Below are 17,934 nucleotides of genomic sequence, written 5' to 3'. Positions count from 1 at the left end.
AAGACGGGTAAGATGGTACAGAAAACAAATAACTTTACAAGTAGAGTTAACAAAACACTAATATTGCACTTTTTGTTGGAAATTGCGTGAGGCAACGTGTTATAACAGCAGATAAAAATCCAATTAGTTTGGTGTACATTTCTGTGCTAATGCACAATAAAAAAAAATCACTCCACACCTAACCTGCTTCCTTTTTTGCAGTAAAAGAAGTAGGACGAGAGTTTCAGAACGAAATTTTATTGCACAATATTTACAAGAACAACACATAATACGAAAGTTCTGGAAACATAAACTGTGGACATTTAATTTTCTGCAGCATTTGTCTTGTCAGCATCGCTTGTAGTTGCAACATCTTCAGTTTCCTTTGAAACGGTTTCCTCAGGTGTTTTAGGTTCGGTGGTTTCGACTGCAACTTCAACATTCTTTTCTTCATGAGCTTTCAGCGCCAGACGAGGAGCTGTGATTTGTAGAACGCCATTTGGCCGCAAACTTGAAGTGAGCTTTTCAGAGTCGATTCCTTCTGGTAAAATCAACGACCTGTGATATTCTTTGCGACTGAGAGATCGCAATCCGTCTTTCTCTGATTCTTCCTCACTTTTTGCTTCTACCACAACTTTCTGACCGACAGTTTTCACTGTGATTTCGTCAGGTTTGAATCCTTCAAGTTGGAAGTCATAAGTAAACGGCTCATCAGCGGATTTCGTTTCGTCCGTTGACTTTTTCTCATTCTTTTCACCAAGTTCGTTTTCAAACATTCGAATTAGTAAAGGCAATCTCAGCATCATCATTTCTTCAAATGAATCTTGATATCTTGGCTCGAAGATAGAGAGAGGACTCCAGTTGTTGGCACATCTTGCGTACGGAGCTCGTCTCACGCAGCACTGGGTTGGGTAAAGTACACGAACAGCCATTTCCTTTGCTTCTTCTTAACCTTGAGTTCAATTTCTTGAAAGTAGATACAATTTGTTGTCGATTTTACTCAACATTGCATTAAAGTTCGCTTATATACCTCTGCCGAATTTCGCGAATATGCGAGAATGGAATTGTCTCGAACATTCGAGAACACGCGCCATGTCGCAACCCAAGCGTGACTTGGCAATCTTACATGGCGTATCAAACACAAAAAATTAACAATTTTATACTTCACAAAATAAGTGTGTGTGCTACTAAGCAAATTTTTATTTGTCACACCGTATTGTGTTCGAGTATTAAATTCTTTTTCATACTAATGTCATTTCAGAAAAATATATATTATCACATTCCTTCGGTTAAGAATAGGTTTACATCTTCATTAACTTGAAACTAAATTAACAAAACATTTTAAGCTAAGTTTTTCTTGTGCAATAACGAATATTGGGGCAAGGTTATGTACAACCTTATATTTGTATTAAATTTGTATTTTTGTTTCTTGTATTAAAATGTGGTTTTTCCCTATTTAAAAATCAATTTTGATACGCCAAGTAGAACTGTCATAGTCACACTGGTCACAGGCTATGACGCAGCACATGACAACAAAGGTTTCTACATAGGGCGTGTCAAAGTGTTGCAAGTAAAAATTCGTGTATGTTTTGCGTTATATTATATTTGTTTTCTATATCTAATTTTCAACTGTACACACAATGATAGAAAAATTATTTTTTCTTTCAGTTTTGGTACACAAGCAATAAGGTTGTTTTACTGTAAACATAGATCAAGATTTTCAACTTTGACACGAAGTATACAGAATTTGCCACTTTTTTCTCGAACATTCTCTTGCTCGCAACTTCGGGCAGCTTCTGAGGCAATATAAAATGTTCGTTTTGCCTTCGGTTATATCTTCGATTACATCGAGACAAGCAAGTGTTGTGAATAAGTTACTGTTTTTGTCAAAAAAGCTCCAAAAAATGGCTGTACGTATAATTCGACCTACGCGTTGTTGTGCGAGACGAAATCCGTATGCAAGATGTGGAAACGCCTGGAATCCTCTCTCTATCTTTGAGCCAAGATATCAAGACCAATTTGAAGAAATGATGATGCTGAGATTGCCTTCACTCATACGGGTGTTTGAAAAGGAACTTGGTGAAAAAAATGAGAAAAAGTCAACGGACGATACGAAATCCGATGTTGAGCCATTTACTTATGACTTCCAACTTGAAGGATTTAAACCTGACGAAATCACAGTGAAAACTGTCGGTCAGAAAGTCGTGGTAGAAGCAAAAAGTGAGGAAGAATCAGAGAAAGACGGATTGCGATCTCTCAGTCGCAAAGAATATCACAGATCGTTGATTTTACCAGAAGGAATCGACTCTGAAAAGCTCACTTCGAGTTTGCGACCAAATGGCGTCTTACAAATCACAGCTCCTCGTCTGGCGCTGAAAGCTCCTGAAGAAAAGAAAGTTAACATCGAAATCGAAACCACCAAATCATCAGATGAATCTATTTCAAAGGGAACTAAGGACGTAGCAACCAAAACTGATGCTAACAAAAGCGCTGGTTCAGAAGAAATTGCAACCAGCTTAAAGGATCAGACTGATGAATGATTTTTCTAAATTTGATTTTTTGTGTATTGTCTTGTAAATCATCTTGCAATAAACCGTTTTATGTAAAACTGGTGGTAGTGTGAATATTTTTTGCCAAATCATTGAGTTTATTTTTGGAAAAGGCATTACCAAAATCAACTACCAAACCGACATTATATGCTAAAGTTGAGATCAGATAGAGCGCTCTTTAAGTTTTTGACACAATAAAGGACAGATTTGTGACACAATAGGGGACAGGACGTTGACAATTTTTTGACTTGATAACGACCACTAAAATTATAACTACAGGCCAAGGTAGTGATCAACAAAGCACAACAATATTTTGGACAAAACGACGAATTAAAATAAAAGTAGATTTTTCTTGACATTTAAGCAGCCAGAATATATACACCGCTAAAACACAAACACACAACTAAAGGTGAAGAAAATATTTTACGGCAAACACGGACAATCAGTCGAAAGCCAAACGTGCGAATAAACATTTTACAACAAACCGAACATGGAAAACAAAGCGGATTATAACAAGACATGGGCCTGCATATCAGATGCTAAGGCCTGACTATCAGATGCACAACAATAATTATTGTGCATCTAAAGTATGTTTTGATCAACAGCTTGAATTACGCGAGACTCGAAACTGTGTGCTACGTCACACTATAGTGAAAGTCATATAGAAAGTCGACTTTCTACAGAAAGTCGTAATAACGTAAAAATGTGTGTTTCAGTAAAGCAGTTTGGAATAGTGGAAAAAATTCTCGTTCAAACAGTTGTCATTTGACTCAATCGCCGAAACAGATAATAATGATAAAAAAGTGTTTAAACGCACTTAGGCGATTCCTAAATTATCGACAATTAAAAATTATCTCGATTATTTGTACGTTACGTGCAGCGGTTGCGAATGCTCTAAAATTTTCTTTCAGTAACGTCGAAAAACATGGTAGAGCTACTAACACGATACGTTTCTCCTGATCCAAAAGTGCTTAATTTTCGATAGGTGGCGTAAAGAGCTGAATTATTTATTTAGCGGCTATAAATGGGTTGGGTTGGGAAATATTTACATAAAACTTTTACATTAGTAACTAATTTTTTGGGTTAGTTTTATTAAATTTTAAGTGCTAATACCTTACCCCAACCCTAATAGCCCTAACCGTTAGCATTTTTTGAGATATACCGTTTTAAATGAAAAAAGTGCTCTTTACGCCACCTATCGAAAATTAAGCACTTTTGGATCAGGAGAAACGTATCGTGTTAGTAGCTCTACCGAAAAACATATCAGCATCAACTGGGGGAAACTACCTAAGGCACAACCGCAAAATGTCAAACGTTTTGGTATTTGTTGTCGTGAAATGTCAAGATGATGTGTTATTGTGTCCTATTGACACTTGTGCTAATGAACAACATGACAAGGGTATCAAATCAAATTATAAGGAATTTCCTAATCTGCATTTGAAACACAAATTCTAAATTCATCAAGGTTTGGTTTCAGAGTCTTGCATTGATTTACCCACGGCGAGCAATAGTTTTTATGTTTAGGAACTATTCCAAAACAGTATAGCATTGTACATTAGTGTTTGTGTTTGTAAATAGTGTAACTTTGTTGGTATGATCACTAGTTGCAACTGTGGGCGCCGCTTAGTTGCCTTTAGTAAACATTGCTTTATTTGTTTAAGTCAGGGTGTCTTTGTTAAGCACATTCTTTACTGATTTGGTAATAGGTAACGTGTGCATTGACTGCCCTTAGCCCATTTTCTGCTTTTAATATGACATAGAATTTGCACACAACATATCGATGTAAGTTGATTGGTGTTGATGTGTAGTTGTTTATGAGTTATTTGACGAGATTTTTCCCAAAAATGTTCTCAGATAAACAATAATATGGCAAACACAAATTGGATACAGGTGTGTGGTGGATTTGGAAAGTTTCAAATTCGTCAAATTATTTCGATGTTTCTGATTACAATACCACAAGGATTCTTTAATATGATGTCTGTGTTTATTTGTTACACTCCACCACATCGGTGTATTCTCCCAAAGGATAATGAAACAAGGTAAGCCATATATTTCATTTTGTGTAAATAATAGTAGTTTGAAAAGTTCTCTAAAAAAGGCTTGGAAGTAACTCAACAATAAAAAAAACAATTCCCGCGCTCAAGTACCTGCTAGATCAGGGGTGGGCAATTAATTTTTAAAGGAGCCACAACACAGCTTTGACTTACCATCAAAATTAGTTTGAGATAAGTTTAAAAATTAAAACAACCAATGTTCCCTACAAAAACCTATTTTTGGACTTCTCCACATCATAGAACCTACTACCTTATCGTACATGACCGAGATTTGGAAAATGATGATGTAGTCATAGTTGTAAAGAAGCCAAACACTTGTTTCTATTATTGACTCAAGTAGACATGTTTTAAGTAAATTGCCCGGCATATACTTGCTGATTTTATCAATTGGACCCTGATTAACAAATTCCTTTTCTCTATAGCAGTAACAAGTCGCTTTCTGCTGCCATCCCTTGGAACAACCAAACTCTCGAATATGATCAGTGCCATAGATACACATTCAACTCAAGCTCAGGTGATTTACTTGTCAATTTACTGCAAAATATTATCCAAGTATAAAACAATCAACAGGCTCCAAAGTTATTGAATGTGACAATGGTTGGTATTATGATGTCGAACCTGGAGTTTCTTCAATCGCCACCGAGGTACATAACAAACATTTTTTGGAACGAATTGAAGTATCTGCATTTCTGTTTGTTTTAGTTCAGTTTAGTTTGTTCAAGGGAATATTTAAACCAAGTTGTACCAACTATGTTGCTTATTGGATTTGCTGTCGGTTCAATTGCTGGTGGTGTTTTAGCTGATAGGTGGGCATTTTAAATTTGGAAATCAATGGACTTTTTATGATTTTGCATTCATTTTGGTTTTATAGGTTTGGAAGATGGCCAATTTATGTTGCAGGGAATTCGATTCGAGCGTTAAGCGTTTTGTTAATTGCAATTTCACCAAATATTGAACTAATTCTTGTTTTAATGTTCATCCAAGGAGCTGCGGGCGTTCTCAGAGTGTTTGTTTCTGTGACAATTTGTAGGTTGTTTTTCTAAATGTGTGAATGCATTTTGTGTACATCCCGTGAAAACGAATATAACTGTTGTGACACATAGCTTCCATTCCCAGCAACGTCTGTTCAAAAGTTTTTTCTATGTTGTAACATCAGTCTTATAATAGTTGGCTAAATTAGTGTAGTTTTACGTGATTTTTTTAAACGATTTATGTCTTTTTCTTTCAAGTTAACCCGTGTTGTGTTTTGTCAGGTGCAGAAATGTTTGACCCAAAATTTCGGGGCTACGCATCCATAAGTCAGATCTCATCAGCATGCCTCGGTTACATGCTCCTTCCCCTTTATGCATATTACATCCCAAACTGGCGATGGATGAGTGGAGCACTTGCCGTGACCAGCTTACTTACTGTTCCACTTAACTGGTGAAACTATTTTCAATCAAATTAAACGTTTCACTGTGACTGTGTTAAATACATGAAATGCAACTGGCAGTTAGAGTAAAAGGAATGTACAAGCATTCATGCTAATAACCGGTTTTCGATGTAATGCTCTCTCCTCCCTAATATCACTGAAATTTTCAAAATGAAGTCGAGTCTATTTTTTGCGAAATAAAATCTATTAGAGTTTAATGTGCCTCGCCGTTTTTTTTTTGTATATTTTATCTTTTTGTGTCGCGTAATAGGTTTGTGACGGAATCAGTTCCATGGTTGATGTCTGTGCAAAAACATGACGTGGTGAAGAAAACTATTCACAGGATAGCTAAATGCAACGGAGTTAAAACCGTGGACGTGACAGAGTTTTTACAACAGGTAAGAACAATAGTCACATTTTTGCACCACTTTTTGGGGACCTACACAAACATCGTAATGGAAGTGTTGTCTTACAGGAAGCGTTTTCTACACCGGATGATGGTGATTTTGATAAAAACCGACCCCTAGTGGCACACATGTCGTACCTTGACCTCATCCGTCGTAAGGTTTTGCGACAACGTTTTCTTGCTGTATCGTGGCCGTGGTAATGTATAAATAGCTAACAATGAGCCAAGTCCACGCTTGGAAAGTTAGAGTAGCCTACTAAACTGTAAAATAAGGTCTTTTATTCCTTTTACAGAAAAATTGTTTATTAGAGTTTACAATATTGGTTGTGTGACACGACAAACGTCAGTGTTGGGATCTAGCATTAAACAAATACTTTTACAAGTTAGATTTGTGTGGTAGTTTACGTCAAAGTCACGTTATGTGATTCATCTGAAATTTGAACCTTGATCTAAAATCTCATGTTTGTCCACAGGATTGCTATAGTATGCGGATATTATGGGATTTCATTAAACACCAGCGACTTTGTCGGCGACCGATATATCAACTGCTTCCTTATCGGCCTTGCTGAGATACCGGGCACGATAAGCAGTTTTATACTTTTGCGTTTTTTCGGTGGAAGAAGAAGTCTGATCCCTCTACTGTCGTTTGCCGGATTGTTTTTGATACTCATTCCTTTTGCAAGTCAAGGTAGATTTTTCCTGAGTTTCAATTTTCAGTTTTTACTTGATTTATTTTTTCCCCAAGTTACTGCTGGTTTGGGAATTGCGGCAGCGATTACAGCAAAGCTGACGATCACCGGTTCATCCCGGGTTATATACGTTTACACGAGCGAAATATTTCCAACTCTGCTGAGAAACCAAGCTTTTGCCGCTTTTCAATTGATTTGTCGGACTATAACAGCGTTTCTCGCACCCGCCATGCCTTACCTTGGTAAGAGTTACATCAAGGGATTTAAATAGTAAAATTTAATGTGTTTTCAAAACCATTTTGAAGAGAGTTATTTCTTACATCCATCAGTTAAAACATGATTTTTTGTTTCTTTTTAGTTTAACTCTTCAAATTTTCTTTCCTTTTACTTTAAAAGTATACCAATTTAATGTTGAAAACTGTGTGTTTTTTTGGCATATCTTGTTTAGGTGACAAAGTACACCCGGTATTTCCATTTGCTATGATGGGTTCTTTGGCGCTTCTAGCGGCATTCCTGATTTACTTTATGCCGGAAGTCAAGGGTAAGCCCTTACCAGATACGATGGATGATATCAAAGAACAGGAAAAGTGAGTGACGTCATTTAAACTGATGTTATTTCTTCTAATAAGAGTTGCTGTCTTGTTTTTCAGTTTCAGGCACAAATTATGCGGTTGCTATTCCTCTCAGTCTCCTGTTGCAGCTTGATGACTGATTTTTGCCATATTCATTATTATTATTCTTTGATTATCATGAAGTACATTTTTTCTCAGCAATCCAACTCGTTTTGAACGCTATTCTATAAATTCGATTGAAAGCAATAATATTCTTTTTTTTTTGAAAAGTAGACTGTAGTTTAGCAATTTGTGTTTTAATACCTCTGAATAAAACAATCGAAACAAAAGATCCTGACACTGCAATTTTAACTTGCATTACAAGTGTAGCAGATATTGTCGCAGTTTTGATACGCCGTATAAGACTATCGTATGGCTTTATTTGCAGCGTCTCGCACATTCCAGACCATTCTTTTTGCTAGCGCTGTGTTGTAGCCTAAATTATGCGTTTTATGTTTTCCCACTAACGTTGCGTTTTAATTTTTCCCAAAATTATAGCACTAGTTTTACCCTATTACAAAATCTGTACTACTGGGTATTATAGACAAACCTAAAATATGGCAAAGTTTTTACTTCACCTATTTTGACACGCCCTATAATACTGCTTTGTCACGTCTGGATTGCGACGCGGCGCGTTTTCTCGAATGTTCGAGACAATTCTGTTCGCGTAAATTCTAGAAATTCTGCCGAGGTATATAATCTAGCAACAATACAATGCTAATTATACCTGTCGACAACAAATTGTAACTGCTTTCAAGAAGTTAAGCTCAAAAGGTCAGAAGAATTAAAAAATATGGCTGTTCGTGTATTTTACCCAACCCAGTGCTGCGTGAGACGAGCTCCGTGCGCAAGATATGTTAACAGCTGGAGTCCTCTCTCTATTTTTGAGCCAAGATATCAAGATCCATTTGAAGAAATGATGACGATAGGACTACCAAGACTTCTTCAAATGTTTGAAAAGGAGCTTGGTGAAAAGAAAGAGCAAACTTCAACGGACGATGCGAAATCAGTTGTTGAGCCATTTACTTATGATTTCCAACTTGAAGGATTCAAACCTGACGAAATTACAGTGAAAACTGTCGGTCAGAAAGTCGTGGTAGAAGCAAAGAGTGAAGAAGAATCAGAGAAAGACGGATTGCGATCTCTCAGTCGCAACGAATATCACAGGTCGTTGATTTTACCAGAAGGAATCGATGCTGAAAAGCTCACTTCAAGTTTGCGACCAAATGGCGTTCTACAAATCACAGCTCCTCGTCTGGCGCTGAAAGCTCCTGAAGAAAATAATGTTGAAGCAGCAGTCGAAAGTAAAGAACCGATGATAAGCACCGAATCGAAAACATCAGATGAAACAGTTTCAGACGAACCACTGGCCGAGCCAAGTGTTTCTTCAACGGAAGCGTCATCAAATGATGATGAAACACCAAACACTTCAAAGACGACTTGAAATCGGACATCGCATGCTACAGTTTACTGTATAATATTGTACATTTCTGTTATTTTAAGCATACAATGCAATAGTTATACATGCTATTTTTGTGCGGTAGAAATTAAGTGCTACCAAACGAATTCTGTGTGTAAGTGATTTTTATGTTTTATGTGATTATTGAAAGTGTTGTGTAAACTTGCAATAAAATTGTTGAAAAAAACCGTTCGTCTACGTTGTGTGAGTTAACAAAACTGCTGGATTTTTGTAATTACGCAAAAGATCATCATCCACAGCAAAGATGTTTTTGTACAGATGTGCAATATAAAACCCGTATATAGTTGTTTTGGTAACTTACTTCAAGTAAAAGTTGATTTCACACTTTGCCTCAATTGTGCCAAATAACAATTTATCAATGCTTTCCCGTTTTTATTAGCATAAAGATCTATTTGAGAATAAACTGTACAAATCGTTTATACATAGTGATCGCATCAAGCGTTAGGATTTGCAACTCTAAATCTTGCATGATCGGCTTTGCTTTCCACAAATTCTGGTTTTCCCGCAATCAATCCATGGTTTCCATAGTTACTGTGATCCATTAATGTAACAGAGTCGCTTGTGTGATAATCCATGTCATAAAGTCCTACAAATAATCGAGAAGTATAAAAAAAATCTAGATTACAATTTTATGTTTTTCAAGCAATGAACCTTCGTTAAGCAACCTGCATGTTTTGTGGAGGTTTCAATCTTGCAAAAAATGTGACTACCTGTAGTAATACGCTGATATATATGGCGTGGCAAGCCAGTTTGTGACAGGTAATCGTTTATTTCTGCATCATCCAATGCGCGATCATATACCCTCAGGTCGTCCACCAATCCTTGATAGTGATTCACTCCATCCCAACCAATAGCAAAATGTACAGACGACCCATTTCCATTCAACGAAGACTACATTACAGCGCAACACATAATACAGGGAAATATCATACACTGTTTTTCAAAAAACAAATATGAACAACAACGGTTGTATTTTAGAACACAGTCCTGTTTAACTTACCTGTCCAGCCAGAACGTATAGTATTATATAGCGGGGAATCGTGTATTGCTTTACGCAGCGTCAAACCAACGACTTTTTGCCAAACTTACCCAATCCAAGGCTGGAACATCGATTATTCTGACGTCATCGCCCAGTGACGTTCCGTTTGTCAGCAAGGTCAGTTCACACGAGCCCGCGTCATATCTCAAAGTGACATGCTGCCAAAATCCAACTTCCAAAGCAGAAGTAACCGAGATCACATGATTTCCATCGTACAGTGCAGTCAGCAGGCTTTTTTGTAATAACGAACAATTGTAAAGATTAAATTGAAAACAAAAAATATGAAAATAAAAAATCACGAAAAAAATGTTAGTGCAGTTTGTGAGTTAATGGAACTATTCATGTTGGTTTGTGGATGTTTCTCATCTGCTCGGTTTCGGTTTAAATTTGTTCAGCCATAGATACTAAACTGGCACAAGTGTGTTTGCCAACGTAAGTCTGTGTCATTTAAGGCACCAACTTACCCGTTTTCAATGTACAAACAAAATGCTGTAGAATTCACAGAACAGAAGATCGGTCTCCGTCCGACCGTCGAATTACCGTCGATCAAAATCCAGGCTTCAACGGTCAAACTGTCTTCGAAGTTGAAGTCGACAGGAGTCGGCAAAATCACATGATCATCGACCCCGTCAAGCAATAATGCGGTATTTTCCCTAGACCGAGATTATTTATGTGATATATTCAAACAAACAAAAACAAAAAAGGGTTACACTGCGTAGTAATGTAGAAATGTTATAAAAGAAAAATTATAAGTTTCCTAAAAGGTATTGTTGATAAGATATATGCATACAGTTTGTGTAAACAAACACCAATGAGAAATAAACAGATTTGTTGCATAAATCTGTTGTTATTGTTACGATCTAACACAAATAACATACCTATCCACACACCGCACTTTCATGTCCGACCAAATCACGTTTCCCTGTTGATATGCAAACACACCAACTCTGCCTCCAGTGTAGGTCGTGTCATATATCGGACCCGTGTCTAACACTGAAGTGCCGTTTTGTGAAATACTCACCCTTATCGTTCCAACTGATGGACTAAAAGGGATCAAAATCATAAATGTGTCAAGTTTATAGAGCTCTTCTGGCAAATGTATTTTTATTTCAAAGTTTCGACGTCCCATACAGGTCGCCTTCATCAGGGTAAATAGCGACGTGCTTGCGGTTCATTCTTTTTTCCTTCGTTTATCGTGCACTGTACTAGTCGCATTCAGTGTTATTTACCCTGATGAAGGCGACCTGTGTATAGGACGTCGAAACGTCAGAATGAAAATACATTTGCCAGAAGAGCTCTATAAACTTTATATTATGCCTGGCAGCATTAGCTTATATATCATAAATGTGTGTTGAAGCCTATATAGGATTTATTTATTGCAACAGTTTTTTTAAAAGTATCAATACACGTAAATGTTTTGTTTTTCGCAGCATAAAGTCTTTGTCGTTTTTAACTTTGGTGTCTGCTCTTACCGATGCTGAATGTTGAAAATATATGCTGTTTTCGGCTCCCACCCCAAAAGCGTTGGGTCGTGGTATATGAGATCGACTTGGTTAATTGTATTCGAAGTGTGCCACAAAGCTTTAGCTAGATTTGTTCCAGGTCCATTGATGGAACGTATCATCTAAAAAACACCGTTTACTTCCAAATACTATTGACCAACATTGCTGCAAAACACTTTCATTTATTTTTATCATTTGGGCATAATTTTTTTCTTTGCCACTTATACAAACTTAAAATGACATATTTGCATGAGGGTGATTCTAAATTTGTTTTGTTTTAATTTGAAATTTTTAACCTGTCGCATGCATACAATACCATGTATACTAACAGATAAACAAGAGCAAGACGATTTACACAATCAGGACAACATTTTTAGCATTTGAAGGTATAGTTTTATACCTTTACTTGTAATCCCTTTAGTCCAGTTTGCAGCAGTCCTTTGTGGTCGTTTCCATGCGCGTTTCGCCACGTGACCAAGTAAAATCTGCGGTTGTTGTGGTAACCAAATACCATACCAACGTAATTCCCGCTGTTGGTGTCCTCGTTTACAAAAACGCTACCGCTGAAATCCATTGCCCCATAACGTTGTTCAGCACCAATCAACATAGACGGTGTGTCGACAGAATATTTCTGAGTGACTGCTCGACCCTGGATAATATTTTGCTCGGGTTTGTTGAAGTTATAAATTTCAAAGAAAACCTTTCGTTTAATTTCCTGAGCTCATGAAAGCAGTATAAGGCCTGTGCATTAAAAATAAGTTATTGTTTTGGTGCGTTTGCAACCCAGTCTATAACCAAATCGCCTTACTTCCAAATAGCCAAATATCAAGTTTTTGATCAAAAAAACACTTTTACAACGTTTCTAGCAGCGAGATAAAATAAAGAACACGAAATTTATTTAAATTTTTTCTGGTTAAGGTTGGATTAGATAAAAAAACATATCCAATTGGCCATTTTTGACACTTTTGTGAATCCATATTGACGTTAAGGCGTATACGCCACAATAGCGTTCAATGACAAAAATGCCTTAAAAAGAGTGTAACCGCCTAGTTAGTATTAGTCGAAAATTACGTTTAAAACGCAAAAAGTGTCGTACCGAATTGTAAACTTTCCATTCAGATAGATCGGTTCCTGAATCGAGATGTACGATGAAATAAGGATTTAGCGAGGTTTGTTGGATAGTCGGGTCTCCCCTGCACGTATCTTCTGTGTCGTTAACACCGTCGTTGTCATAATCGTCGACACATGGAGAGTCTGGACAAAGGAATAGGATTTCGATATTGCCAAACTGCATTGGAACTTGAGGTATATGTACTTAGCACGTGCAACGGAAAATTTGAGGATTTGTATTGAAACGAACAATTTGTACTTTGTAACTAATCTAAAAACATTCAGCAAAAATTAATGCAATTGTCATGACTTTTTCTGTAAATACTTTTTTTAGTGTCTAATTTTATCTTTTGATTATATCCGTGAATTTCAAGCTGTGTTCCGTGAAAGATTGTTATTCGGCAAGAAATTTATTAGTTAGACGAGTGTTCTATGGAATACCGGTCAAAAATTCCTGGTTTATCACAATCGACGGGTTTTCTTTTATGAAAGTAATTATCCACTAATACGAGTTCGAATGGTCCATCGATATTTGCTGCTTAAGGACAATGCAGTAGTTGTGTGTAAGAATATTTAATATACTGCATCATCAAAAAAAATTCGTTTAGGGTCCCGCAGGGTAATTTTAAAGCTTTAATTGTTTCGTGACTCAAAAAAGGTCAAAAACTTGATTAGATGCATCATCCTGGTGTAAATCAACAAAAATAATATTGGTCAATTTTACCGTCTTCGGCCAACGGGTCGTACGTAAACGGACAATGATCAGTGGCGTCAGGTTGTCCATCATTGTCGGAGTCAGGATCACATTCATCTCCGATCCTGTCACCATCAGCATCTGATTGTGATGGATTGGGAACAAATGGGCAGTTGTCCAGAAACGTTATGACGCTATCTCCGTCTCTGCAAGTGTTAATTTTTGGAGTCAGCTGTACAGTTCACCAAATAAAAAAAATACAGTTGAAAATATAATTAAGTTGTAAACAATAAACATATTTTTCGCGCTTTACTTGTTAACACGAATTTTTGACTTGCTTTTCAAGGCCGTTGTCGGGAACATTTTTGCTGAGAGAGCCAACTATATGGCACTGATTATAAAATGCGTTTCGGTACAAGTCATATACAATACTTTTGAATATATTTTTATAGTAATTTGAAATAAGTGTAAATGCAAGAAATGGGTAAACGATAATTTTAATATTATGATTGAATATCAGCAGAATATCTGTTCCTGATTGTGTTAAGAAATGCAACAAAAATTTGTGCGAAAGCCAGACACAGTGATCTAAAGAGTCACATCTGGTTTCCGAGCGATGGGTTCTCCATCCCTGCTTTGGGGTGTGGTAGCCATGGTAAATTAAACAAAGCAGCATTTGCTAACATGGGGGTGTTTTTGTACTTAAATGGCGAAATTAGGGTAGATTAAATCAGTGCTGGTCGGCAACCGCCGGTCCGCGGCCAGGTACCGGTCCGCGAGGAGTTCGTTACCGGGCCGTATAATTTTTCAGGTTAAAGGCTATGAAACATTTTGCCCATGTATCCCGGGGATGATAAACTAATGTAAGCGTTTTTATAGCCATATATTTGTAGTTTTTTGAAGACCGGTCCGCGATAAAATTTTAATTTCAAAACTGGTCCCCAGTGCAAAAAAGGTTGCCGAGCCCTGGATCAAATAACTTATTAAAGAAACAGAGGACCGAAAATGTTAAGCTTTGCATTTGTGCATCTTACGCATCTTTTCCAGTGTCACAAGCATCTCCAATTCCGTTTTGGTTTCTGTCATTCTGTCCACTGTTCTTGACAAACACACAGTTGTCGCACAAGTTGCCCACTGTGTCACCATCGCTGTCTGCACTGACTGTCACATCAAGTGGACATAGGTCATCACTGTCCAGGATTCCTACATACACGTATTAGGAAAGATTTTTCTTTTGTTGTTAAATAACTAACAAAAAACTATTTGCAAACGTTTACACTAGCAATGTGCGTATGGTTGCTGAGGTGTTGCTGAGGTGTTGCAATCGCGCAGAATGTCTTGTAACATTGCAAGTGTGCAGACAAAAAATACAAGCCGGATGTCCGTAAGATGCAAGTCACTGTGCCATAACGTGTTTAGTATTTGTGGAATTAAATACTAGTAAGTTGATTCTGTAAATCATTCCCTATTCTGTTACCATTGTTGTAGCGAAAAAATTTTTTAAAAAAAAATTTCACCTTTCATGTTATGTATCACAAGTTTGAAAACGTTTGTTTCAAGGCTGAACTTATTAGCTTTAGTATAAAGAGCAAATATATGTCGCTTATGCAAGCATCTTCAGATTCTATTTGAATAAGACCATGAAAATAAAATGTGCTTGTATTTTTAATCTTCTTTCAAAATATAGACTGCTACCCTTTACGTTAGATTAAAAATGTTTTTGCCGTTGGGTAAAAATGTTTTAATTTTTTTGAAACAGTTTTAATTATGCGGACAAGTGCGGATTTTTTTTTTTTTTAACAAGCTCACCGTCATTATCATCGTCGTTGTCACAGCCATCACCTAACCCGTCTCCGTCCGTATCAGGAAATTGTCCAAATACATTGGGGCAAGTGTCACAAGCGTCTCCATAACCGTCACCATCCGCGTCAAGTTGAGGACCTGCTGGATTGTAGTTGGGAACCAACGGACAATTATCCTAAAATTACGACTTGTTAATTATATCTAATCTTGTAGTCTTCAAACGGATACCACGTGCTCAGTAAAGTCGATTTTTTAATTTCTTAAGGGAAATTTGTTTTAAGGAAGAATTGGGGAGGAAAAACAGCTGATATAATAACAAACACATCTATTTGTATCATATGAGTGTTCAAAACATAATATATGTTTATCGAGATTAGCTTCGATCGGAATGTCTACAGCAGAATTTCCCAAACTGGGGGTCGCGGGCCTAAACCGAAGTTGAGCATGATTCTCGAAGAGCAACGCTTCAATTGAAATTTTTATTATTCCTAAATAACGACCCGACAACCTCACAATATTCGCAATGACTTTCGATTACTACATACGCCTGCCAAACCTAACTTACCTTTTCATCTGTGATGAAATCATTGTCATCATCTTTATCACAAGCATCTCCCATCCGATCCCCATCAGCATCTTCCTGTCCACTGTTGGGAATTCCAATGCAGTTATCTTCAGCACATTTTATCCAATCACCACACGATATGAACATGTCGGGTTGGCCGTCTGCGTCTATATCATTACCGCAAGCGACTCCAGGACCAGCTTTTCCGAGAGGACACTGATCAATGCAGGGTTTTGATAGCATGTTGATAAAGGTATTATTTTGATTGTAATTTTTAAATTCTGGCTGAATGTTTCATTCAAACTTCATGACAACAAAAAGGTATGAAGGCATTTGCTTTTAGCATCTGCTGAAATACAAATCAGCTACTGGGCATCAATATAATTCGAGTAGATACATTACACGAAAAAAACAATTATTGGTATGCTCCATTTCAGCGTGATTGCTTAAAACAAAACCAATTTTTATTTTAAAATCAACAAAAAAATGTTACCACAATACATCCAAAAGCAGCAAAACTACTAAATGCGCAACAGGAACTTTTAATATGATTGGTGCACAATAGTTATTCACTTACTACACAAACAGACTGGTGGTTGCTGACAGCTTGGCAAGTGGAGATGGCTCCGCAAGAAGTTCGAACTATCGTACGTTGACACGGATCGGGAGCGTGACACCTGGTGTATCCGGTACCAGTGTAACCGAGGGGACATTGTCCACATGAGTAATTCCCCTAAGAAAGAAAGCGCTCTTGCAATTGATTAGGCGACGGATTTTTAGGCAGCACTGGGTCAAACAATACAACAAAAATATGCGAGTCGTGCGGTAAAGAAATGGAAAGTTATTGCTTTTGACTATTTTTTAAAGATATTAACCATTTTTTGTCGGTACCTATTTCAAATAACCAAAAGTTTCCGCCAATCCTGCTATATTTTTCGGAAAGTTATTCTAAACCAGGGCTACTCAAACTTTCTTGCTCTGCGACCCCATTTTAAAACAGAAATTTCTACACGACCCCTTGATGGGTATGATGTAATAAAATACTTATATCTTATATATATATACGATCTAATGGCACCTAAAAAGCCTAAATTAATTTCTAACTTGATACACAGATTGACAGTCTTAGTTTTTATGACGTCATAATCTATATTGTAACGCTTGTGGTATCTGCTTTTTCGCATTGTTTGCACACAATAGGCATAAAAAAGTCTGGCGCATATGACTAATAGGCTGGTAATACTTAGAGCAGTTTGCATACACGGAAGTGATGTTTAATCAATAAATGTACGCATGTATACCATTTATTGTGACTGACATAATAACCCATAATGTTTCGCGACCCCAAAATTACATTACGCGACCCCAATTGGGGTCGCGACCCACAGTTTGAGAAGCCCTGTTCTAAACCATAATGATTAAGCTTACTCGCACCCCAAAGGAGCACGATTTGCACTTGAAGATAATACGAGCATACGGTTTCAAACCATTGCAGTAAATCGCACAACAATGCATACAGATGTAATCGGTTTTAAATGTCGTTATAATATAGGGAAATATGCGGAAATTCGTACGACACTTTCGACTTACAATTGTGTTGTTGCACTCCACCATTGGATCACAAGTGGATAGCGCGCATTCGTCAATGTCATTGCAAACTTGTGCGGGTGTCGTATCGTCGAGTCCGTACCCAAAATAGTCGTCACCATAGTAACCGGTTGGACAACCGGAGCAATGGAATCCCCCATATGTATTTACACACATGCTAGGATCAAAGCATGGATTGGAAATAGCGCACTAAAAATGTAAAATGTAATTCACTGCACATTGAAATTTCTTTACAGGTTCAACTAACATCAAGGGAAAGATTAATAAAAGTATTCTCAAAGCGAACTTTAAAACAACGCTGGAACAAGTTATCGCTTGGGGTGTACGTATGTTTCGGGTGACACTTTAGTTTCTAAACATTCCATGAACTGCAATTTTAAAAACATGTGTGATGTATGGCATGAATTCAGCATTTCGCTTGTGCAAACTTATGG

The 17,934-nt window shown here is 37.1% G+C and overlaps 3 protein-coding genes across 3 annotated transcripts in view; 2 read left to right on the top strand and 1 right to left on the bottom strand.

The window, feature by feature from the left end:
* Positions 1-4,502: 4,502 nt before the first annotated feature.
* On the top strand, positions 4,503-7,793 carry LOC145233238 (organic cation/carnitine transporter 2-like). Its single transcript, XM_080097963.1, has 12 exons — positions 4,503-4,567; positions 5,005-5,096; positions 5,153-5,226; positions 5,285-5,388; positions 5,454-5,608; positions 5,836-6,004; positions 6,265-6,391; positions 6,469-6,596; positions 6,873-7,087; positions 7,145-7,330; positions 7,537-7,675; positions 7,739-7,793. Exons 1-12 carry the CDS (start codon positions 4,503-4,505, stop codon positions 7,791-7,793), a joined length of 1,509 nt encoding a protein of 502 aa, XP_079954089.1.
* Positions 7,794-8,440: 647 nt separating this feature from the next.
* Positions 8,441-9,387, top strand: LOC145232064 (alpha-crystallin B chain-like). The gene has a single exon (XM_080096568.1). The coding sequence runs from the start codon at positions 8,493-8,495 to the stop codon at positions 9,141-9,143; it is 651 nt and encodes a 216-aa protein (XP_079952694.1). The 5' UTR covers positions 8,441-8,492; the 3' UTR covers positions 9,144-9,387.
* A 149-nt stretch (positions 9,388-9,536) lies between these two features.
* LOC145232053 (uncharacterized) overlaps positions 9,537-17,934 on the bottom strand; it is a 68,687-nt gene continuing 60,289 nt past the window's right edge. The window contains exons 49-62 of the mRNA XM_080096559.1: positions 17,483-17,689; positions 16,470-16,625; positions 15,893-16,108; positions 15,334-15,502; positions 14,559-14,727; positions 13,555-13,730; positions 12,817-12,974; positions 12,121-12,369; positions 11,691-11,842; positions 11,097-11,261; positions 10,683-10,871; positions 10,269-10,449; positions 9,890-10,070; positions 9,537-9,765 (exon numbers count right to left, since the gene is read on the bottom strand). Coding sequence (XP_079952685.1) covers positions 9,614-9,765; positions 9,890-10,070; positions 10,269-10,449; positions 10,683-10,871; positions 11,097-11,261; positions 11,691-11,842; positions 12,121-12,369; positions 12,817-12,974; positions 13,555-13,730; positions 14,559-14,727; positions 15,334-15,502; positions 15,893-16,108; positions 16,470-16,625; positions 17,483-17,689 — 2,520 coding nt within the window. The 3' untranslated portion in view covers positions 9,537-9,613. The remainder of the gene's footprint in view (positions 9,766-9,889; positions 10,071-10,268; positions 10,450-10,682; positions 10,872-11,096; positions 11,262-11,690; positions 11,843-12,120; positions 12,370-12,816; positions 12,975-13,554; positions 13,731-14,558; positions 14,728-15,333; positions 15,503-15,892; positions 16,109-16,469; positions 16,626-17,482; positions 17,690-17,934) is intronic.

This window comes from Phallusia mammillata, chromosome 1 (assembly GCF_965637545.1).
Source record: "Phallusia mammillata chromosome 1, kaPhaMamm4.hap1.1, whole genome shotgun sequence".
NCBI lineage: Eukaryota > Metazoa > Chordata > Ascidiacea > Phlebobranchia > Ascidiidae > Phallusia > Phallusia mammillata.
Note: the sequence above shows the minus strand (reverse complement) of the source record. Positions and strands in the feature narration are given on the sequence as shown.

Excerpts from the sequence above, each read along its gene's own strand:
- LOC145233238 (XM_080097963.1), top strand. The coding sequence starts at position 4,503 with ATGTCTGTGTTTATTTGTTACACTCCACCACATCGGTGTATTCTCCCA. Across the intron at positions 5,389-5,453 it reads GGTGGTGTTTTAGCTGATAG|GTTTGGAAGATGGCCAATTT; the intron begins GTGGGCATTTTA and ends TTGGTTTTATAG. Across the intron at positions 7,088-7,144 it reads CATTCCTTTTGCAAGTCAAG|TTACTGCTGGTTTGGGAATT; the intron begins GTAGATTTTTCC and ends TTTTTCCCCAAG.
- LOC145232064 (XM_080096568.1), top strand. The coding sequence starts at position 8,493 with ATGGCTGTTCGTGTATTTTACCCAACCCAGTGCTGCGTGAGACGAGCT.